Raw genomic sequence first — 25381 nt, 5'->3', positions numbered from 1 at the left:
CAAAATGTTATTTTAAAAGGACCTCATGACAAAAATCACATTTTCATATTCACCAATGGCTCCACATGATCCTCAAAATAAAATGTTTGCCCCAAACTTTCAAATTTAAGAACACTGGAACACATTATGTGGAACATAGAGAATAATATTGAAAAAGATTCTTTCTTTTTTTTACATTCTCCACAGATCTTTTGACTCATCTCTGCCTGAGGGAATCGACTGGGCCTCTCGCACTCGACACAATTTGCTGGCGCAGGAAGCCAGATGCCAACAATGTCTCGTTAAATGGCAAATCAAAGAGCCTGAAAGATCTTGACAACAACTTCCAACCACAAAACCACCATAGGGAACACTGGCAAACACTGGTGCATTAGCTCTGTAGACCCTAATGCAGCCAATTGATGTTTGTTTGACATCAATTACTTAGCTGAGTCAGTAACTGATTAGCTATTTAGTAGCTTCACCTGGGAGCTGTTATCAATACAGGGATTTCGTTCAAAGCGTATTTATGTGATTTGAATGGACCAAATGACATAAATAAATCTAATTGAAAATCTATGAGATCTTGAAAAATGTTGCTTTTTAACACTTACATGATTTGAAGAAGAGAAAAACACATTTACATTTCTATCTGTGCGAAACTGGTATCGGCACGCTCTAAAAGTCTCCCAGCTGTACATAATGCCAGTGAAATTTGGAAATAAAACTATTATGGAGAGGATCAAAAATAAGAGCATCAAGCAAACACTTTTGACAAACATTTTCTCTTCAGTTGGCACATATGCACTACCTTTACTGTGCATAAATGTACGTTAAAGGCAAATAAATACCTTTACGAGATACTGTACTTATATTGAAACCTATGTTGAACTGAACACCTGTTTCTTAGCTAAACAGGAATTTCTACAGCACTAACGTGTGAAGGAACATGTAGGTTTTCATATTAGCCTCTGACAATTCTCGACATGACGGACTTTAATTAAATCTCCACACTTGCTCAGACCTCCATAGCAGCAGACTAATGAAACTAAGATTTAAGATGTCACTATGGTTCCTTCCATAGCACAGGAGGAAAACAAAAACATTAAGAAGTCTTACAAAACTCAAAGAGACTCATATATCCCAAAAATATTTATATATCACAACTTTCTGTTGATTTCAATAAAAGGAAAATGTTGAGAAACTCAGAAGTTATACAGGAAGAAGATCCTAAGCATTCGGTGATGTTCGGGGTCATTTTCACGTGGCTTGAATGGGTGATGGGAGTTTAATATAAGGCTGACAGGCCTAACAAGGTTGAGGTCACCCCAGCTCTAATAACTCAGCAAGGAAATACACTGTCTGTCTCCACCACTCAGAGAGGGGAGACCTGACAGGTCAGTTAACACACTGGTAAATTTAGTGCGGGGCACTGCCTCGGAGCTATCTAGTTTCAAGTACACACAAACATTCACACACGAACACGCTCACGCGCACACACGCGCTCACGCACACACCAGGAGACGCAGAAACACCGCCAGACATATGGACGCTATGTCAGTGGTGGTTGTTTTCCTGCTTTGGTGAGCACAGCCCGTTTGCCTGGAAATGCAGTCACTGCACTAAAACACACATAGCTCAACACATAATAAATATTCTTTGTGCAAAACATCACAAGCGAAGACCGTCAACGCATTAGTTCATATAGTTGCTATGCCAGCGTAATTGTGTACTTCAGCTGGATCAGATGCAACGATCCGGCTCGTCTAATAGCTATTAGATGAGTGCACGTCTTCACATAGACACACTGCCTTCCAGTTGGAGGATTGACAATTTTTTTTTTTCTTTACAAAAAGTACTCAATCAATGATGCATAATCCAAATGAGTGTTTATTCCCAGCTTAATATGACCTGAGACCAATGCAGTGCTGTGCATGTGCCACGTCGACACAAAACGTCTTGTTACACTTCCACTGCAATGTTTTGGAAAACTACAAAGCCTCTAACAAAGGAACATACCTTTAAATGTACATTTTAATGTTAAGAACTTCTTACATAGATCGGTAGCATTAAAGAGTAGAGCTACTTACTTTAGAAAGCGACTGAGATACTGGCGACTGCAAGGAGACCAAGAGAAGATACCATTGTGACCGGCTAATGTTGGAGACATAATGTTGCCCTCTGACTTTTTACAAACGTTGCCCTCACCGTCATGGACCATTCCAAAGCTGGAGAAATGACAAGTGCACAAAATATTTCCTTACAGGAACATCTGTGCTCTATACTAGAACAATGTGGAACAGAAAAATGCCACAGTTGGTCAGTAGAAGATATTTGCATTGTTGCAACAGCAAAGACCAAACAAACAAAAAAAGCTTTTCGTTTTTTTTGAAGCAAATCGTAGAGGGATGTAGAACAATAAGAATTTACTATGTGTGAGGAAGCACAAGTACAGAGATTTACAGTAAGTGAGAAATGTCATAAACGTCAAATATTTGTTAATATATTCCTTGTTTTACTCATTATCAATGTTTTTTTTTTCAAATGACTTATTTACATTACCACCAGTACTTTCCTTTTCATTGTATTCAAAATGAGGATAAACACGATTTTACTTCAGCTATTGACATATGCATTTTTCCAGTTTTTGAAATAATTTAATCTGAAGAGGTAATGGCAGTTCTTACTTGTGTCCTGATTCATGTGCAATGGTGAAGGCCAGACCCAGGCCAGTGTCCTCATTAACGGTACAACTGCGGTACTTGCTGCACATCCCACTGATTGGAGCAAAGCCTGCAAAAGAATAAAATCTGTTTAATTTCTTTTTAATCCACTTTATGTTATTATGATCTAATGTAATCTTTAAATACAAAAGCATTTGACAACATGAATGTCTTCATCTGATCCTAAGTATCAAAAAATGATTCCAGTTGAGCTAAGGAGTTCCTGACTAAGTTCAATTTACAAAATCTATTATGCGGTTCGTGACATTCCTGAGGCAAATTCTAAAAAAAAATCTCAGTCTATTTACAGATACATGGTTTACAAAACTATGACAGGTTATATATACTATATTGTCGGTTTAACAAATCTGTTCAAGTGTTTAGCTGTCTTCACAGTGAAAGAGAGACTGCATTAGCTGCTACAGATTTTCAGGTGACTTGTTCTGGACGAGCTCTACAGAGAGCAGCTAAAACTTTACTGAATAAATGTGTCAACACTCAACGCAAAGTTCAAAGCTAATAAGGTAAGAGTGCAACTTTTTTCGACAAGTTTTGCTCAAGCATGATGAAATAGAAACACACTGAATGTGTTCTGCAACATATTAGTAAGAACTCAGAAACAAAATGTGAACTAGCTGGTTTTAGCTTAACGCTTTAGCAAACTGCTCTAAATTAAAAAAAAAAGTATGCTGGAGCACTATCTGATTAGTTTTGGAAGATTGGATTTCTAATTTCTCATTGAGAAATTAGAACATTTCTCGATGAGAAAGCCATGGCTGTCAAGGTAGACAAATAGGGGATAATCCAGAATTCAGTGAGTTAAATGGGACACAATCACAATACTAATTCAAATTTTATAATACTGAAACGTAATGTGATATTTTACCGAACGTAAAATCTGATAAGTCTAAAGCATGTATAAGATTTTTATTTTCTTGGAACTGGGACTCTGCAGGCCTATGGATACATTTTAAATAGCTTTTATCTGTCTTCAAGGACAAATTAAAAAATGCAGATCCGAACATCCCTCATTGACAAACTGTGTTTCTTAGCTCAATTCACAAAGAAACATGACTTCCAAAATTGTAAAAAGAAATCTTGCACTAATTTCTACTGTCTATGAACTGTATGTGTAAGAAAATCAAACAAGAATTTTCTTACACAACAATCCCTCCCATATGCTACTTTTTATTCCACTTTAAAAAAAAAACATCCCAACCTCTTTCTTCTATGTCTCATTCTCTATTAAACTGCCTTTGTGCTCGTCTCTGTCCACTCTCCCTCCGTCTCTGCTTTCCTGGCAGACGCATATATGCCTGGCCGTGAATCAAACAGGATAATGCATATGGGGGCCCCCTAGCTGTTTTTGTCTCGGTGTTTCTTGGAGATATAGTTTCATGTTTTACTTAATTTATGACTTAGAGCCATTTGCCACGAAGTGCAAAACCCCAAAAGTAATGTCCTCATGTATATATCTCTACTGTGAGTAATGATATTAAACATAACTAGGCACATTGACTGTGAGAACTATGAATTAGTCTATGTCAGTGTCAGGAAAGGAGCAGGTCATGTATTATATACTGCTTTTGAAATATGGCCGAAAACATTGAGGGAAAGTGATGTATTATCAACACAAACAAACTTTGTTATATGATGACTGCTTTTATTAGGGGCCATGTTATCTTGCACCCTTGAGAATCTGACAGCACTAGCCTTTTTTGATTGACAAAAAACAGACACCTACACACACAATCACATATATAAAACCTTCAAAGCAAAAACCGAAGCAAAAGGTAAACATAGGGGTGTAAAGTTTGAGGAGCTGTTTGCTGCACTGAGGTCAGAATCAGGCTTAAAATAGGCGACAGAAGTCTCCCTTCACTAATAATAACGGACAAACTCAGTCCAGCTATCTTTTAATTGCCCGAGGAAATTCTTTAGACTTAAATTGTATCTCTTCTGCTTACTCTGCCAATCGAAAAGGATTTCTGGGGTTTGTTTACGCTTTTAAATCCTGCAGCTGGTTGTTCACAAAATCCTACATAATCTCCATACCACTCCTTCAATCTGCAAAGCTGAACTTCTACAAGCCAGCCGGTGTGCGGCTGTGACGACCTGAGTCAGCGGTGTAGCAAAGGTTGACTTCTACTATGCTAATTGCTTTGGTGCAACACTGCAAAGACACCCCTTACTCCTGTCTCTGGGTTTTATAAAAAAGGATTTCAACACTAAAATTACATTTTCTTTTCTTTTTTTTCTGACAGCAAGGAAGACTAACAGTTTCCCCTTTCATATCATCCATTCATTTCTTTATCTATTATGTCTCTCGATCAGCTGTAAGGTCCCCACTTAAAATGGGGGTCAAAACTGATCCAACAATGTTACTCTAATGATCCATCTCTGGGGGCTGTAATAAACATGTAATCACTACCAAATGCATGGGGTGAGATGCAGTTGCAGAACAAGCTGACATCAGCTTGTTCTGATTCCAGCAGAACATCCTCCAGTTTCCATCTGATCTGAGAAAAATGTTGGTCTGCTCACTGATTTTAAGACTAATTCTGTCCTCGATGTTTTTTTTTTTTTTTTTTTTGGTTATTGTGGAACTTTGATGTGAAAGGTGTCTCTAAAGAGACGGTCCCAAGCCCATTTTTGGGTGTTGTGATTAGCATAATATCTTTCATTATGTCTAGTGGAAAACCTCACATTTATTCCCTCCAAGCCTGTAAATTGTTACCATCTGGTTTGGAACGTGCCATGCCAGGTCACAGATTGAGAGGTAACAGGAGCATCCTGGCAGATCACATCAGAGCAGATTTGTAATAGTAGGCTGGTGTGACACCATACTGTGCTGTGTATGTTTGTGATTATTTTAAAAGTACAGTCAGCTAGAATATAGCCCTAGATTTTTTTTCACTTTAGCTTCACATTAAAATCTAAAACTCTAATTATTTTATTACAATAAGATGATTTTTGATTGGATTTAGGTCAAATGTAACTTCTTTTACCGTTTTGTAAAAACGGTGGCTTTCTTCCTGCCACTTTTTCATGGAGACTAGATTTGTACATGACTAATAGTTGTCCTACCTGGCTAAATTTAGGATCTTTGCAACTCCTCGAGTGTTACTTTTGCCACCTTAGCTCCTTTTCTGATTATTACTTTCCTTACCTTTCTTCCTTACCTGTTTAAAAAAATATTTCCAGCTGGCCCACACCCTTTGCATTTTCAGTTTATAGATTGCCCAGTGATTTAAGGCCTGGGATCTTGATTCATAACCTAACCCTGCTTTAAACTGCTATGCTACTTAAACTCTGATGTCTTCACTTTGTTTTAGTCTTTGTGATGCTGTTAGGTCACTAGTATTCTCTTACAAACCTCTGTGGCCATCAGCTGGATTTATATTTAGGATGAAACTACACACAGGTGGCGTCTAATTACTAATTAGTTGACTTCTGAAGACATTCCCTTGCACTGTTTTGTTTGGGAGTAACAGAGTGAAGAGGACTAATACAAATTCAGGCTACACTTTTTTTTTGTTAGCTCAAAGTGCTAAAAAGCTAGAGGGGTACGACTACTTTTGCAAGGCATTGCCTTGTTGTATTGTGGCCTCTGTGCAGCACACTGCCTGGCTGCCAGACGTCTCAATGTGGACAGCACATGTTTCCATTACACACAAAAAAAAGGCTGTCAGAGCATTTCTTTGACTTGAGAAAAACTTGTGAGTTGAAGTACCGATGTTTGTGTTAAGAGTGCATATTACGTCCTCTAGAGTTCATCGCCACACTACAATCATTACAATCACTACTCATCAAAATTTTAAAGTAAGCATTTGCTATTTTTCAAATTTTGAGCACTCCAGCTGCAATCAGGGCAATGAAGTCATACCAAGGGTATCGCAGGGCTCATTCTTCCAAGAGCAGATGTCGAGTCCCGTGAGGAGGATGGCATGATCATGGTGTCGGCCTTCTCTGCCCCCGAGAGTCGACTGCCAGTGGCAGAAGCTGTTTAAAGTGTGGTCAGCATGGTGATTGATTACCAAGCCATCCTGAGAAAGACAGTAGATAAGACAGTAGAACATAAGACTGTATAGGCTTCACTGTTTTATTGCAACACTCCCTAATTCCACCAGTATGATCTTTGGATGGATATTAAGGTTTCATCCTTCTATTTTCAGGGAAGGATGACAATCCATTCCATGCACTTTTCTGTATGCGTGATGTAAAACGTTCTTCTCCCTACAAATGCGACTACAGCATGCGTTTCTATGCCTTTTGATGTTTATTTCTACTCCTGCCCTCACTTTTCCCTCATAAAACTTACAGCAATCCAATGAAAATAATCCTAATATTTACCCTTTTAGATTAAGAGACCTGACACATGCAGTCTTTTTCTTTCCAAGGCTCCATGCTACTTTTACGTGGCTCAGTTTTGATGATGTGTGGTCATTTTACTTGGCATGTATATCCTCACCTGCTCTTCATCCAAGAGTACGAGACCCACTATAACTATGTTTATATTGCCTCCTATGGTGCCATCTTTGAATAGACTGGAAACCTACAAGGAAGAGCACACAAAGAAGACAACACTTATTGACACACCTTGTTCGTGCTTTCTTTTGTCTGTGACTTGCTTTTCAGTGACGCGTTATGGCAGAGCAGCGGAGTTTGACAGAGGTTAAGATTTGCACATCCTACTCTGATCAAAAGAGTCCCGGTGATTCAGTATGTTTTGGCTGCCACCTGAAGGAAACAGTTTCCATGGAGCGTCTGTGTTTTCAGGTACACAACATAAAGTACAGTTATTTTAAATTAGTGATTATAAAACACATTTGCCTTTTCATTCTGCCTCAGGAAAAAACAGAAACCTATGTGATTACTTGAGTGATGTATTTAATTACCTTTTCAACAAATACCAAATGTTCTTCTTAACACTCCAGAGAGCTGGCAGGTAGAGTTAAGGATTTGGGTGTTTTCTGTGGATCTTCACTCTGTATTTAGGTGACTCCTCCGTGGCGGGCCTACTAGACAGAACTATGTTTTGCAAATAGAGGGATTATCTTTGGATTTGTCAGTCAGTCATTAAGTAGCAAAACGAGCATGACGGACCTCGCTTGCAGATGAGCTAAGATCAGCAGACGGACACTGAAAGCCGTTCCAATGACCTCACTCCGGATCAGTTTCATGTTTGTAGATGTGTGCTTTCTGATAGCTGCCTGTGTCTTTCAGGCTTTATAAAAGACATGGATATCCAGTTACTAAACCCTAAGCCTTCACACCTCAAATCAACTGCATGTTCAGCTAAAGTTACAATCTGTGCATTGACAACACATGAAAGGTCTCTTGAATAAATATACCCAAAAAAGAAAACAAACCGCTGCCAGCTCACAGCCTCGTATTTTAAAACTAGTCGACTGTCTTGATCGTTTGGAATATGATAGGCTGCCATGACTATGTTTTAAAAAACATATGACGGAATGGTCTCCATTTGAAGGTTAAATACTTCCCGTATTACAGTGCTATGATTATGTTGCTTAGTATCGATTTAATACATCAGTTTTAGTTTTAAGCTACAAGAATAGTACAGTAATTTCTCTCACCATGTTAAGCACAGTAAGAACATATGTAGTGATGTTCGAATGGCCGTGGTTGTCCATCATCTTTTTATCAACTACAACCAGCATCTCCACATTGAGCTTCTGACTGGGTTGATCCTTCATCAGCACTGCCCGCTTGTTCCTGGGGACAATCTTATACTCATCTGGAAGGATAAAAACGTCCTCCTCTGGCGGTTTAGGCATATCTGTGAAAAATAATTACAAGACAAAAAAGAAAATATATATGAGTAACTAAAATTAAATAACATTCCAATTTTTCATTTTGTCACATAATGTTAAGTAATTTGACTTAAGAGTCCTTATTCAACATTTACTTTGGTGAGCTATTGCAAATAGCTGCTTACTGATCTTCATACGCAAGAGTGGGTTTTGCATGCCAGGTAAATCCTCCCTAATTCCACATGCAAAACCTTCACACTGACTGTTTGTGTGTGTGTGCGTGTGTGCGTGTGTATGTGTGTGGGTGTGTGTGTGTGTGTGCGTGTGCGCGTGTATGCGTGCGTGTGTGTGTGGTTAAATTCTGGGCCTTAGTATGACAGAAGAGTTTGTTGCGTCTCGTGTTTGTTTGGTGATAGAAGACCCTGGTTCATGTCTGTTCATGTGGATGACATGATGCATATTGAATAACTAAACCTTAAGTCCTTAACGCCTCAAACAAGCGTCATGTTCAGGTAAAAATTACAATCACCATGGAATTTATGAACACTTACACCAAATCTTTAAATAATGATCCTGGAAAATGAAAGCAAGACACTTCCAGTGCAGAACCTTGTATTTTGAAGCGTTTACTGTCCTGATAATTTTGAATATTACAGTCTACCATGGCTGTGTTTTTAAATTTGTGAATGGAATTGACCAGTATAGAAATACACACAACTTAAACGTGGGGAAGAAGGTTACACATTTTGACCTAGTAGTAAATTTACTTACATCATAAGTGAAAAAAAAAGAAACGTTAAAGTGGTATTTCTGCAGTACTTCCTTCCAAGTCCTTCGTATAACATGTGGGCACAAAGCAATTGTAGAAATTCTAAATAGTTCTAAACACAACGAGGAAGATGAATGTTGCTGGTTTGGAAAATAAATGAGAAATTGCCCTTACATACATTTCTTCCTTCTGCCACAGAAGTGTTGCCTCTGCCTCTCCCCGTGTCTATAATCTCTGTGGTGACGGCTGCTTTCTCGATGCTTCAGTCGGTCTCCGGGACTCGTGCCGTTAATTTTCTCACCCGGGTTTACGTGGATGTGACTTTTTTGCTTTACGGGTGGTCTGTATTGATCTCCTTTATATGCCGTGTAGGTGGGTTCTGTTGAGGAGAGGAAGCTTCTGCGTGGTTTGTGATGTGATCCGTCAGTGGATCTCTTCTGCAGCTTGTGAGAGCTCTGCATTGACCAGGAGTTTCCATCGCTCCTGTAGAGGATGTGTGGCTGGTGGCTGACAGGAGCGGTGAAGTTCTCCTTCTCTGCCAGGCTACGTGACACCGGTCTTAGAAAGTAGTCTGCGTCCTGCGTTCGGATCAAACCTGACTAGAGACAAAACAAAAAGTTGACTCAGCTTATTCCATTACTTTTGGGCAGGCCGTGACTTTTCAAAGAATCCATCAGCAGTGAATAAATATGTCAGACTTTGGTGATTTTTATCATCAAAAAAATAGTTAAAAATGACAACAAGGGCGAAAATTATCCTGTCCTGCACACTTGGGAGGTAGATTTTTTTCTTCTAACGAACACGGCCTAAGGGCTGAACTCACTTAATAGCTACAACATGTTGCTTTGCTTCTGCTGTTGGTTGAGCTCCTCAACTTGTCTTGGTCAGCAATTAGACAGAATGTGACCTTTGGTCACTCCAGACCTGAACCCATTAAACTTCTGTGCAGCTCAATTATTAGCCTAGGCTCTTCACTCCTAACATCTGTTTTCACGTTTTAGGTCAGTTGCTACTTATCAGCAAGACTTGAGTAGTGCAAGAAACATTCACTCATTCACAACTCACACTCTTGTTTACAACTCAGCTTAGACATGTTTACTGCTTTGGCCGTGTTAAATGTTTCAAATTAAGTTCCAGAATACATTTTTTAAATAACTTTGCAAATCTTTGAAAGCAGCAGGGTTGTTGGAGCCAGATATGCTAGTCTGAGTATTACAAAAAAAAAAAAACAAGCTACAGCGATTTCTAAGATTTACAGAAAATGGTCTGAGGAAAAGAGGATGTCCAGTTATGTGTGGATGAAAATGCATTGTTAATGTCAAAGGGAAAAGGAGAATAAGGACCACTTGCTATAACCAGGATATGCAGAACACCCTCTCTGAGTGCACCGCATGCTGAACTTTTAAGTAGATGGCTTACAACAGCAACAGCCCGTATCGGGTCCTCTGTCAGCTAAGAACATTAAAGCTATAATTCCCGCCAGCTCACTAAAATTGGATACTAACAGATCGGAAGAATTTTTCCTGGTGTGATGAATTTTAATTTCCGATGTGACATTTCAATGGTAGAATTTTGTCGTAAAACATGAAAGCATGCCTTGTATTCATGGCTCACTCTTGTGGTGGGGTAATGCTGTGGTGAATATGCTTGGCTGTAGGCCTTTTACTACTAGCTAAGCATTGTCTAAACATCATAGCCTAACTGAGCATGGCTGCTGGCCATGTTTATTCCTTCATGACCACTATGTACCAGTCTTCTAATGGCTACTTCCAGCAGTATAATGTGCTACGTCACAAAGCTCAAGTCTTCCCAAACTAGTTTCTTGAACATGACAATGAGATCATGGTACTTAACTGGCCTCCAGATCTGAATCCAACTGAGAACAATGAGGATGTGGTGGTATAATGGATTTGCGTCACTGGTGTGTGACAAAAAAAAAAAAAAAAGCAAATGTTTGGCAATTAGCTCATTTTTTTTATCGAGTTGGCAAACATTTTAACACCCTATTTTCTACATCTGTGATTACAAGTTTCCTTGTTTTAGGATTAGGTAAAGAGGAAATGTTTAAGTTTTAGGTTTTGAGGTTAAATTCAAATTCTTAATCTACTGGCAAATTTTAGTGTTTGTCTTTTTCTGAAAAAAGAAAAATCCTCTAATGACTACCGCAGAGTCAGTGACTTGGATGCACTTTTCTCTCCTCTTTCATGTTTGTCTCTTTCAATCTCTCCAAAGATGCAGCATATTTGTGCTGACAGTCAGCTGGCTTTGGAGCATTAGACTTAACACATTTGGCAAATTCTGCCATTTCTTTGAAACACATTTAATTGACTGCAGTCCTTTTTTTTCCCCCTTTCTTTTTGCTGAGCGGAGTGTTAGGTCTTTTTGTCACTACAGACAGAAAAATGGGCTGAAACAGATAGTAAAACGTCTGACAAAAAGAGTGTTTGTGTAAGTATGAAAGTCTGAACACAGCATAACATTTATGTGCATCTGCGAAAAAAAAGAGGCAAAAACATTGTTAGAGTTAGATGATGTTTGCAAGTATACATGTAAGTGCATACTTTTTGAAATATGTACATTTTTATACCCATAAAAATGGAAAGCAGTTCCTGTTTGCAGGTGTTTCTTTGTCAGCTGCAAGAGCAACCATAAAGTTACTGTTGTTTCCTGACAAACATAATCATAAACATAATCAGCATGACAGAAGAACGCATTTAGAGAGACGGAGCTGGAGACAATCTTGGACTGAAGCCTTGTAAAAAAAAAAAAAAGACCTGTAGATGGTAACTTCTCATTAGCGTCTTAAGTTTTATTTTTAAAACATTTCCTTGTCGCTACTTGAAAATGTAAAAAAAAAAAAAAAGTCTTTCAAAATGAATAATACCCTTATGCATATATTTTCACTTTCTTGCCTCAAAAAACCGAGAGCCACCTCAGCTTTCTCAATGGCTTAATAGTTTGCACAAAAGTGACTTTTTGTGTATCTCAGGAGACTGGGTCACACTGGTCCCAGTTCTACATTGCCAGAGTCATCAGATTGCATACAGTCTTCCACTAGGTTCAAATAGCTGTCATAAAATGCTGAAACACTACTTGGGAGGGCGCAAACAGCTGGGCTCTCCAGAGTCAAGAGTCACATAGACAAGCAGCAACAGGAATGGGGGGTGGGTGGGTGAGAAAACTATAACGGAAAGGAAGGCGGCATTACAAGGTGCACCTGAATGTGCAGTATGTGTCTCTCTTATTTAGTTCTCCAAATTAATTGGGGATTTCCACCAGGACACGACTCTGATCCACCTGAAATCTATTTTACTTGACTAGGGAAACAATGATTGATATTCACACATGATAAAACAGGTAAGGCTGTTTTTTTCCCCAGATTTGTTCACGAATGGTATGCAACATATTGGATATAGCAACATGTCAAGACCACACTATTCTCTTTTCAAAGCTCTATCAGATCAGTAGAGCATCCCTCATATAATCCTGGAAATCCCAGAGGAGGGACAAGAGTGCAGCATGAAATTATCACTGCTTCTGCTGGCCTCAGGGCAAAAATAATACACCAGCACTTTTGCAGAAGTAAGAAAAAAAAGAGGTTTGTGGTAGAAGTGGGAGAGAATAACTTTGTACAAAGACTTACAGAAGAATTTCAAGGGAGAATATTCAAGAGAATTTGAAAAAAAAATCCTTAAATGCTAAATTTTCTACTCACATACCACTATTACTTTCCACTATACAAACTAAATCCTATTTGGGGGAAAAAAAAAAGTTGTACATCAACTATTGATTTGTATAAGGGTTTTATTCCCCAAAATATTCCAATACTAGACTGATATCCAAGTTACAATATTTCTTTGTCATAACCAGTGTCAGATTTAATTATTCCAGTCTGACACTGGTGTTTTTTTTAGAAACCAACAACTCCAGCTGTTAACCATTTAGAGTTTTGTAAAATAACTACTTTTAAAATTCATATTTTATTTAAAACATTTAAATAAACAATTTACAGTCTGTAAATGTATGTAAACCAGATAAAAAAAATATTTAGAAACTTCACTACACAGAAACATAACTGTCACAGCTGCTCTTCCCTCCTCGCATTCAGTTAAATGTAAAATAGTTTTTTTTCCACTTTTCATTAAAGACGTAAAGAGTTTCCGTCTTCTATCTTTGAATATGGCCAAACTCCACGCAGAGGGACTATAAGATAAAAACTAAACAAAAAAGATTAATGTTGCTAAAGTGAAAAAATGTCTGCAAAGCACTTTGCTGACCCTGTAACACCCACCCCAATAAAAGCCAGACAAGACGCAGCAACATAAAGCCGACACAAAGGAGGAACAGAAATATGACGTTTCCTTTCACATGTGTGCGACCATCCAGAGTATGAAAATATTTGGCAGGTGGATCGTGAGCTTAGTGAGACTGACATGCTACTTTTCTTCCACCAATGAATCGCTTGTGAGAAAAAGGACTTTCATGGTTGATCTCTCTACTGTCATCAAAGCTGGAATAACCACTATCAGGGCTGCCAGAAGGGGAAAGTTGAAAAGGCGTCTTTTACTTTACTCCCGTAACTCGGCCTTGTAGGGATTTATTGTTGTAAAGACCCTTAAAACCTTCATCTCTTGATCTTCTTTTTTAAACTATGATTTCTTATGCTTTCTTTTTTACATTTACCAACGAGACACATCTGTGCTCCGTACGGGCTTTGAACCAACAATATTTTTTTTTAGGACAAAAGACCCAACAATGGTTAACAAAAAGCAGATCAAAGTAATAACATGGTAAATTGAGGATCACTACGGAGAGTCTGTTGCCAGTATTTGCTTGTTGCCAAAGTTCATCCATAATGAAATAGACTATTGCTAAAAAATATAATTTATTTTAGTAATTAAATTTAGACAGAAGATGCAGATAGACTAAGGTTTTAAGGAAGCCTCAGTTGCTTTAACAATGGCGTTTGGCTCGTTTTTTGTTTTTTTTTATAAGTCCAGTGTCCCATAAATTTCATCACTGCAAAGATATTTGATGGGGTTTTATGCCAGTCCAACAAGCATGGTAATCTTGTTGTCATTGATTAATTCTGATATTTGAATCTTTGGCAGTTTGAATATTTCCCCAAGTCCTGTTGTAAAATACAAACAGCATCTGGACACAGTTTGTCAGCAGAGGGAAACAATAAGTGGTCTAAGATTTGCTGGTTGATAGCTACTTTGACCTTGGACTTAAAAAAACACGGTGAACCAACACTTGCAGATGAAATGTGGACGCCCCACACTAGACATCAAGCACCTGGTCCCAGTACTATGAGAACTTTATTTTGACATGAAATAGAAAATGTACAATCATGTCAGTCCTCCAAGTGTAGGGGCTGGCACAGTTAGAGCAGGAAAAAATTATCAATTTCCAAATAAAATCTTTGCATTTCCATGTCATAGTGCATGGCCCCCTGTCTTGTGCACAGTGCAGCAGTACCAGACAATTTGTCTGCAATGGCTGATGATCCAATTTCAAGACTGAAAAGACATTAGACCACCAAGCAACAGGCTGGTCCTTTTTTCTCCTTAACACAGATAAGACACCCCAGATGTTGTCTATTGCCAAGTAATTAAACACAAGAAACACAACAGTTGTAACCCATGTCCGTGCCACATCTTTGTGCATTAATTGTTAAAGTCCTGGCACCAGTTGCAGACCAAGCCAATCTGCTTAAAGGGCTTTGCATAGCACACCTCTCAGTGTTAGAATTATCCCTGTTAATCATGCACTTTGTAAGCACATTTTTTCCTTCCACTAATCTTTTTGTTGATATGCTTCAACATAGTCCTCTGTAAATAACCAGCTTCTTTACAAACAAACATTTAAGACTAATTCCTCCAAACAAACAGAAATAAATGATTGAAAAAGCATTACTTTGTGTGTAATGAATTGATGTTAGTGTCATGTTTTGACTTGAGTTGCTAGACTAAAATAACTTGTGGTTATGCTCTTATTTGTTGAGATGTACTTGTACATCAAGGAGCCACAGCATTAGAAGTAAAAAAAAAATGACCAGAAAACCCCCAAAATTTAACTAATGACTCTCTTATGGACTATTGTCAAGTCAGCAGTCTTCTCATTGCTTGTGTAGGCCGTGGCATAGTATCTCTCTAATAAATGATGAGTAATGAATTAAAAATATATTCACTGCTTAATTATTGATGCTGATGTATAAGACATGCATCTATGCACTAAGACATGCTAAGATCATTTCCTTCTAACCTAAAACTAGCCAAATCTTCTTGACACAAAAAACCCCTAAATCTAAAAATAATTAAAACTTGTGTTATAGGTACTTCTTTGGGGGAGTTTAATGGCTAAATTCATGTTAATACTTTTCTTACAACCAGTTGCTGTTGGTGAGATAATGTTGTGAAAATACGTGTTTATAAAAACAAAACAAACATGGTTCGGAGCCTGTTATGAAACATGTGGATATTTTGGGAACTTTATCCTTATCTTTCCCCTGAAGCTTTAATATCTTTGATTGCAGACAAATAATTGCAGTTCCCCAACTTGCACCAGAAAAATTCCAATTCCCTTTGGATGCAATGGCCCACTTTGTCCTGGCCAATATCAACCGTGAGAACCACATTTATGGGCACTGCGGCTCTTCATGGCTACATTTTTTTTTTTTGGAACTCCTCTGAGCAGATACACACGTACAGATGAACAAGTGTCCCCTGAGATGTGTCATTCGAAACCTCTAGTTTCAAAGGGCAATTCTCAGACACAGCAGTGGTTTCTACAAATCTAAATATTACCAGTATGACTCAGGCTTTTAATACGGTTAAAGACAGAAAAGCGGCAGGCTGTGGTTAAAGTGAGTCATGTTATTATGTTAAGAAATGTTCCTTGTGAAAACCGAGAAAATGATATGTATAGGATTTTAAGACTAAGAGGATTATACCTTTGTCCACAAAAGTTTTTTTTTTTTTTTTTTTTTTTTTTTATTGAGATGGGCTAAGAGGGCTCAAATAATACCAGAGGTCAGCACTCTGACTTACCAAATGTCATTATTATTTTTTGTATTATATCACATTTGTGAAAGACAAAACCGAGGGTGGTCACTGTTAAAATTAGGCCATTCTTCTGCACAAACTAACAGCATAAGTATAAAATTATCTTCAGCGATGCAGTACCTCACATAAACTAAATTGCCTCATTAAACCACCAGAAAAAAAAACAAACAAACAAACAAACAAAACATGCAGGTGGTGCTTTTACAACCTTAGATGGGATTAAACACAGTTTATGGTTTCTGAATGTACATTGTTTTTGTTCTGAAAGGTTTGCATGAACAAGTGTCACTTCTATAAGGTGTTTCAACTTTCCACTAATATTTACCTCGCGTAAAATGCTACTTGGGGAAAACCAAATTAAGTTTTTGACATTTCCACTGAGCATCAAGTATTCCAGTGCCTAGTGTCTATTAAGCATTTCTGGGTTAAATGCTACTTGTCTTCTCTCAATTTACAAATATAACTATAATCTGACCTTGTTGTCTGATTTACTTTTGATTAAATCTTAGTCTCTCATTTTTCAGATGAAAACTGAAATGGGTTGCTAACTTCTTTGTTTCTTGATGTGTGGGCTTCAGTGTGTTTATATTATCACACTATCGAGACCAGTTGAGTTTATTTGGCTCCCAAACTCCTGATTTTTTTTGTAGTTCGGGGAGTGTGATTAAAGCACTCCATGACGAATGTAAATGCTGCCAAAACCTAAACTAAATCAAGATTGTCCCAGAGATGCACTCTTAGTTCAACTGACCTCTTGACAGATAAAAAAAAAAACAATATTGCCATATTGCAACTTCAAACATTAAAGTATTTATGGTATTTTATTTGATATTGCAGCACAAAATATCACATAATTGTGAGGTGGATGGATAGATTTGCAAACCTCTTGACAGATAAAAAAACCCAATATTGCCATATTGTAACTTCAAACATTGATGTATTTATGATATTTTATTTGATATTGCAGCACAAAATATCACATAATTGTGAGGTGGATGGATAGATTTTCAAACTAGTTTACAAAAACTAAAATCCTTGAAAGAATGGGTGGCACGTGTATTCGATTCAGATCCTGCTAAACAAACACAGGTGTAGCCAATTGCTTAGAGAACACATCTAATTAGTAAATAGAGTCCACCTGTGTGTCATTTAATCAGCCTAAACCCAGATGTTCTCTGAAGGTTTCACAGTTTACCTAACGGACACGAGAGAACAAACAGCACAGCGATCCCAACTAAATACATCACAGTGTGCGGTTGTAAGGTGAAAAAGTTAAATAAAAGTTCTTGCATAGTTCTGCTAGGTAGTGCATATTCTCCCTTCTTTCCACCCGGCGTAGGCTGCAACCTGATTCTGTGCGTGTTCAGACTCACCATTCCCAGGCATGTGGACAGAGCCACTGAGGAGTTGACCCTTGACCTCAGCGACCCCTGGTAAAAGCAGTGGTCGTCTTGGTGGTAGGCCCTCAGGCTCTTTGTGCCGTTTCTTCCCAGGACCTGAACAGTGAAGCCAGGTGCCATCAGGCTCTCTGAAGCCTCACTCAGCTCCAAGTGGAAATCCTGGCCCAAGCCCCTGAGCTGGAAGTGGACTGCTTCGTGGCTGCCGCCAGTTTCTGGATGTTCCGCATCTGGAGTCAGGGATCGACGTCGTCTTCTACGCTTGTGATGGGCGATTTCGTGAGAGATGTACACACCTTGGTGGTTAACCTCATATGGGGTTACTATTTCATATTCTGGGTGGAAAATAAAAGAGGACAGGAACAAATGGGGAAAAGAAAATCATTTATGCAAAATTGTATAAATACTGAAGCCTTTGAATTAGAATGCAGTCTAAGCAACTACACAAGTCCCAGTCACTTAACGACAGTGTTTACTCTTTGGACATAGAGAAGGTGTGTAACATGTTTTTTGTCTGATTATCATCCCAAACTTCAGACTTTTAAGGAAGCCTTGAACCTAAACAAGTAAAACACAATTTGAGAAATATGTGGCAATATAAAGCTTGGTCTTTTACTCAGTGCGAGAGGCAAAAATAAGACCAAATATCTTGGATGTTACTATAATGGATTCAAAAGATTTATGATGCTGTAGGGGAATCTAAGCATAAAAAAATGCAATAATGATTCAGTCTGCTTAAAAATAAAAAAAACCCAACAATTTCTTTCTAATTTTTGCTATGCAATCCCCTAAATTGCTATGTTGGTTAATGTTGGTGAATTTTCTTATATGCACAGCAAATAGTTGCAAACCAGTGCCATTTGATTCAAGTTTAAAATATCGTAATATTTTCACGGCATTGTGTGTTTGAATAAATTTTGTCTGTCTAGTTCTACATTTATTTTAGAATTGTATGGATACAAGAACTTAACTCAAAAATCCCTGCAGCATCAATGCTGAATAATCATTCAGCTGCGGCAGCAAAATGGATCCAGTGTGTGAACCTACCACCTCCATGTTTCACCATGGACGGTTGGTTTTGATTTCCAAACATACCTCTGCTTCTTTAACTTGTTATAGACACAAGTATATTTAGTAACCGGAAAACGTCCAGTATTGAGAGAAGTAATTTTTCTGTAATGATGGGGTATTTGTGTGTAGATGCTTTATGAGAGAAATCAATACAATTTGGAATACGGCTGTAACACAACAGAATGTGGAAAAAGTGAAGCGCTCTGAATACTTTCCAGATTCTCTGTAAATAGGCCGTAACTGAAACAACCCTAGGTCTTAACAATACTGCCAGTCTTATATGGTAGACTCTGGTATATAATTTCACACAATATCGTTTTTCACATATAAATCTACTTTGTTTTCACACTTGGTCTGTTTAAACTCATAGGACCCGACTGCCTACCTAGCTACTAGAATATTTCCTTTTAGATAATCCTGTCAAAATCATTGACTATAAATTCTGACCAATTAAGTTCAATATTAGTAGCTTTGATAGCGACTCAAATACAAGAAAAAAAAAGAAACACTTTTTTAATTCCTTGGCAAGAATGAAACACTTTTCTCCTAAGTCTGTGCTGATTACAACAAAGTGAACATTGTTCTCCTCGCTGTATTTCATCTAGAATAAAAAGTATAACATTTTTTCCCATTTCTTTTTTTATGTTCTCCTTGACCTTACTCGTATATTTCTACTGGCAGGGTCAAGACATAATTACAAGTAAAGCAGGCTTTTCCAAAACAGACCCTTCTGCAGAATGTGAGTTATGTTAGATTTAGTGTTTTACTGCATTTCAGACTGCAAAGCTGCAGGTCATACAGGAGCATGGTAGGGGGTCACAAGCCTGTCCCCTCAAACTTTTATACACACAATAGTCCTTTGGTAAGAGAAACTAATGGACAGTTCCCCAAAATTTGATGATCGCTTAGTAACTCCCTTAAAAGCACAAAAAAACCAAAAAATAACAACAGTTCTATTGTTAATTGTAGAAGAAAGTTGCAATTTAAATTGCCTGGTAAAAGTATTCCTACTCTGTAGTTGTAATGTTGCATCTACAAAGTTCAGAGTAGTTAAGAGTTTTATGTGGTTGACCAATAGAAAATGAAGCATGATTTTGTTTAGAGAGGTAAAAGATTTTTGGTTTTGAAATAAAAATCTATTTCAAAAGCGCATTGTTCATTTGAACAGTGCAGTTTTAAGTCTTCACTGTGATACACCCTCATCATGAAGGTCGTGTTGTTGCAGTGAAATTTAAAACAGGGTTATGTCATGAAACAATGTTCCAAGTTCTGGATGTATAATAGAGTGATGACCATTGGGAGCAATGCAAACATAGGACAGAAGATACTGTAAACTAGACCAAACTTAAAATGTTTGCCTTACATGCAAAGTGGGACAGCGAGCTAACTTGGCAAATCACCGTGACATGCCTTCGCCATGTCAAGAGTTTTCATCAGCAAGGACAGGCTAGCTGGTCAGAGTAAATGGTTAAAAAGATGGATCTAACCACAGAGAATACTGGAAGTAAAGCTGCTAGAGAACGGAGTGGAGGTTCACCTTCCAGTAGGACAATAATGACTAGCAGCTAAAATGTAAAGGTTTAGATCAAAGCTTGACATTTGAGCTAAACCTCTTATATCAAATGTAGTCAAGACCCTCTTGACTACATTTGAGTAGTCAAATGTACTACTCAACTACAACAGGTAGTTGACTACAGGTCAAGACCTCTTGTACTCAAGAGGTCTTGACTACAAAGGACTCAGTATCGGTCTGTCTTACAAAAACACCAGAAAACATGTTGAAGTTTGTGGTTACAACATGACAAATACAACTGTTAATGTTCCAAGATGTTAAAACGTCTGCAAGATATTAAACGCATTATTACAGTGTAGCACTGATGGAGTCATGGGTCATTTTGTCAGGTTAAAAGACAATAATAGTAATCTTGACTGTATTGTGAGTTAGAGTCATTTCTTTTTGGTCATGTGCAGTGTGAGCTGCTTTAATAATAAGTAAATATAGTCCAGACACATGGTTTGGCTCTGCAGGCTGGTAGACGGTGTGTCATCACAAACAGTGCGACTGACTGGGGATTTGAACTTTGTTGTGCGGTCCATCTTGAGGCAGTCGTAAAGATCTTGCCCACAGAATGACATACATCCACTCTCATTAACACATGCACATATATTTTAAGCACCTGGCTTTGCATAGACTGCACCAGTTTCTAGCTACAGCGGAAGGCAACCATCGAGTCTTTACGTATTAGCCATTGCGATTAATCTGTTTGACTGAGTAGAAATGCAGCGATTAGGTGTATGGCATGTAGATGTAAGCAAAAACAGATCCTCTCTCACAACTTTGTCCTGCATCATCAGCACAGGCGCACATACACAGCCGTATGCAGACACCCCCCCCTCTTCTAGTTAGCAGTCCCACTCCAAGTAAAAAAAAAAACAAAAAAAAAAACAGCTGCACTGACCCGTGTCTGACAATAGTCAAACAAAGAGTCTGCGGGAAAAGTGCACACAGACACACAAAGTTTGTCTGCTGACGTCTGCTGAACTGAGACAAGATCTTGCAGTTTGTTAGTGTGTTGGTTTAGTGAGTCCTGACGGCCATTAGCACTGATAAAACAGTGAGCAGTCTGACTTAAAGTCAACACTGGTGTGAGCAGTGGATTTATATCCTCCATTATTTCCATCGTGTCAGTGTCAAATATGTTGTGAATGTTTGATGCAGATGAACATAATGAGGAAGTAGAGTACCACACATAGAAGTGACAATATGATAAACAAAATATTTCTTCAAAAACAAGTAGACACAGCCTTGAAATCCAAACTCAAAAAGCAGACGAATATGTTTGCTAAACACTAATAATTAGCTAATAGCTAATTAGAGAACCAGTACATTGTAAAACCTTTTCTCAGATCTTTGGTACAGCTTAGAAGTCTTTGGGCAGTCTATTCGATAGTTTTAGTTAACATGTCTCGTATTATTAACTTCATTCATACAGAAGGTAAATCATTTTAATCACTAAAACAATAATGCGGATAACAGGGATCAGCTGCTGCAGCAGCAGCAGACACTGGCTATTTTCTGCCAGGTTGTGTGTCGCCTCCCTGTGGTGAAGAGAGGAAACGCGCCGCACAGGTGAGCGCTGACTCAAGAGATGCACGGAGCGGAAGAAAGACTTTCTTGGATTCGGACACTGCAGAAAAGCTCGCTATAATAAACGTATGCCTGCACGCGCACGTCACAACACGAAAATTAACATTTGGGATTTAATCAGTCAGATATTTATTAGCTTTTGACACCTGACGTACCTGTGTGGAGAGGTAAATTAAGCGATCGAAGAACCGCGGAGGCACCTTGATACCCGGCACGGTCTGCACCATTATTCAGAAGCACGCTCTGCGAAGAAAAGGGAGAGTGAGCTTGTCTCCCGGAAACCTATTGGTATGCTTTCAACAATTACATTATAATGTGATGACTTAATAGGATCTGCAGACGTGTGCGTACGTGCGCAAAGGAGATAATTAATCCAGTGCAGCAGACTTACTTTGCTCGATGTGACAAAGCAGATAAAGCACAAAATCAACCACCGCGTCAGGCTTATATCTACTCCATGAAAAAGGCGCAACAAAGCCATCTCTGTGGATCACCTTTTGATGAATTACAGCATATATTTTAAAAAAAGAAGAAAAAAAAAAGACTCGGGAGATCTTCCAGCAGCTTGAGTTGAGAAGTCAAACAGCGGCTGCAGCAGTTTGGTGAACAAAGCATCAACCAGTTTTAGATGTAGTCTTCCTTAGATGAACCACTTTGGTATCCATTCCTCTCCAAGCGCAGAGTCCAGATGGAAGAAGAAAGTGCATGAACTCAGGTTCTCTCCCCTGTTAAGTCATGTTTCCTTTTCTCCCAGCCACAATCATTCCCCCCCTCTCCTCCCAAGTCTCCCTCAGCACTCACTCCCTCTGCCGCGGTCTGCGTCTCTCGCTGCCCAGTGACCCCCTGCGGACCACTCGGACTCCCAGTGAAATCATGTGATTGTCATAAATAGGCCGTGATTCTTATTGGCAATAGCAGACTTCTGTGAGAGTCGCACTGAGCCCTTTCCTCAGCGGAGTCTGCCGAGGCAGCACTGAACGTAACAGTGTGTGTTCAGAGGAGTGAGCGCAGGGGGTGGCGATAACTAGACTCCGGCTTTCAGCCAATCACGTTTGGCACCTGCGTTTGTATCGATCGCACCCGCAACTCATTCATAACACGCTGCAGTGACTGACGGGGGGCGGAAATGTCGCCATCAAATCAGTTGGCATTAAATATAGTTAAAACTTGTCATGACTACTTGGTGATATGCATAACCAATCACCAATAGCCTACCATTTTACTCATAAAAAAAGCTGTTGTTACACAATGTTCCCAAGATGTTTGTTTTTAACTTCCTGAGACCATGTGCAGTTGTGTTAATTTGATTTCTACTAGAAATTAAGTGATTTGTCAATATTGCACTGAGCTCAAGTCAATGACATTCACTTGCCATACTTCGTTGCAACTGAATATGTTTTAACTGTTAATTTATTTATTTTAGTACAGTGTGTTTATCTAGCGGCAATTCACAATTAATATAATTTTAAGACATTTTACTAGACAATTTATTTGCAGAAATAAGTCTTCCAGAGATTTAAATTCTCTTGCAATTTTGGTTACAATACAGTGCAGTCAAATTTCATTTAATGCCAATTTACACACACACACACACACACACACGTCCATGTATATACTGTATATATATACCAACAGATCCATGTTTTCACCTCTCACCCATTTCCATCTTGCTCCAGTAGCCCATTTTTCATCAAGGTGCTCTGGTTCCCCAGCACCTGACGCAGACCTTGTTTGGCCGGGCGACGTCTGAGCCGGCATGTCGTGCTGATCAATGCATGAACATCTGTGCAGAATATGGACTGGAAGCCCCAAGATCAACGTGGGGATCCCCCCCAAAGGTGGTGGAGAATGACCGAGCTAAGATCCTGTGGGACTTCCAGATCCAGACAGACAAAATGGTAATGGCGAACCAACCGGACATTGTGGTGGTGGATAAACAACAGAGGAAAGCCGTTGTGGTAGATGTAGCAATACCAAGTGATTATAACATCAGGAAAAAGGAGCACGAGAAACTGGAGAAATACCAGGGCCTCAGAGAGGAACTGGAAAAGGCCTGGAAGTTGAAGACCACAGTGGTGCCTGTGGTCATCGGGGCCCTCGGGGCAGTCACCCCCAAACTGAAGCAGTGGCTAAAACAGATCCCAGGAACAACATCAGACATCTCAGTCCAGAAATGTGCAGTTCTAGGCACAGCCAAGATACTGCGCAGAACCCTCAAGGTCCCGGGCCTCTGTTGGTAGAGGACCCGAGCTTTATATATGTGTGTGAGTGTGTGTGAGTGTGTGTGTGTGTGTGTGTGTGTGTGTGTGTGTGTGTGTGTGTGTGTGTGTGTGTGTGTGTGTGATGTTATCCAGCCATGGAAACCCAGCCAAATAAATCAAGTTATGAACTGTGCCACAATTCTTTGTTACAAAAGAGCAAATTAACTTTTAACAGGAACTTGAATCCGGGTCAGTTTGAATGGCTACCTGTTGCAACAGGACCTGAGAAGCTAGAAGACACACACACACACGCGCACACACACACGCGCACACACAAATGAAACACAAGAAGCAGTGTGAGTTCACTTTCTATGTTAACAAAAATCTACCTTGCAGCAGTAGCTCCCTGTAGTGGCAGCTAATCAAACTACATGTAGTTTGTGGCTACGGTAACTCCTTCAACTGCTTTGTCCACAATAGAGACAGAGCTACAAAGGAAATGACATGGCCAAGTGCACCATTTGTATGGTCTGATATCAGCAACACATTTTAACAAAGAAATAATGTGTAACGCTTAAATGCAAAAACAGAAAAACAACTTCAGGAACATTTCACAGAGAGCAAAGTTTTCATTTTCATGAGAAAAGTAGCATCTCTTGTAACAACATACATGATGTTTCGTCAGTCTCCTTAGATGAGGTAACATGAGAGTCGAAATGGGCGGCACATAATTATAAAGTAGTCCACTACTCACATTGTGTTCAGAATATAAACTCAGGTCCTGACCCTGCCTGAGTGAGCGAGTGAACATTTCAAACTCAGCAACTCTCACCATAGGCTTTCTCATTTTGACTCCGACTGGCACAATCTCCTGCCTTTGGTGTGAAGGAGTAACTACAGTTACTTTACAGGCACACTGTAAAAGTCCTTTTCATTACCTCTGTAAGGCCAACTTTACAAGATCTCGCGACAAAAAAACGACAGCATGGTCCTTGCCAGCCAGACTGACATTTTGTCTTGTTGTGCACATACTGATTTTTTCCCCCCACATTCAAGGTGAAAACTAAGAAAATCTGCTTGAGAACAAAACAAAAAATAAAATGTAATTTCATAGAATTTAATTTCCATCCCTTAGCATCTATTATAGTGAATCTGATTATGGAGAAATAAGAGTTCAGTAGTTCTAATAGAATCCTTCTGGTGAGATTTCAAAAGGTCCAACTGGTTTTATTATACAAATGCGGCATATTCT

The 25381-nt window shown here is 38.9% G+C and overlaps 1 protein-coding gene across 1 annotated transcript in view; it reads right to left on the bottom strand.

Moving 5' to 3' along the window:
- The window catches only part of adamts16 (ADAM metallopeptidase with thrombospondin type 1 motif, 16), a 48368-nt gene extending 25497 nt beyond the window's left edge, over nucleotides 1-22871 (bottom strand). The window contains exons 1-9 of the mRNA XM_008432174.2: nucleotides 22320-22871; nucleotides 22084-22171; nucleotides 17686-18044; nucleotides 9424-9844; nucleotides 8300-8502; nucleotides 7174-7257; nucleotides 6589-6748; nucleotides 2667-2772; nucleotides 2070-2207 (exon numbers count right to left, since the gene is read on the bottom strand). Coding sequence (XP_008430396.1) covers nucleotides 2070-2207; nucleotides 2667-2772; nucleotides 6589-6748; nucleotides 7174-7257; nucleotides 8300-8502; nucleotides 9424-9844; nucleotides 17686-18044; nucleotides 22084-22171; nucleotides 22320-22409 — 1649 coding nt within the window. The 5' untranslated portion in view covers nucleotides 22410-22871. The remainder of the gene's footprint in view (nucleotides 1-2069; nucleotides 2208-2666; nucleotides 2773-6588; nucleotides 6749-7173; nucleotides 7258-8299; nucleotides 8503-9423; nucleotides 9845-17685; nucleotides 18045-22083; nucleotides 22172-22319) is intronic.
- Between the last annotated feature and the right edge of the window lie 2510 nt (nucleotides 22872-25381).

The sequence above is a fragment of the Poecilia reticulata genome, linkage group LG16 (genome assembly GCF_000633615.1).
Source record: "Poecilia reticulata strain Guanapo linkage group LG16, Guppy_female_1.0+MT, whole genome shotgun sequence".
In the NCBI taxonomy this organism is placed as follows: domain Eukaryota; kingdom Metazoa; phylum Chordata; class Actinopteri; order Cyprinodontiformes; family Poeciliidae; genus Poecilia; species Poecilia reticulata.
Note: the sequence above shows the minus strand (reverse complement) of the source record. Positions and strands in the feature narration are given on the sequence as shown.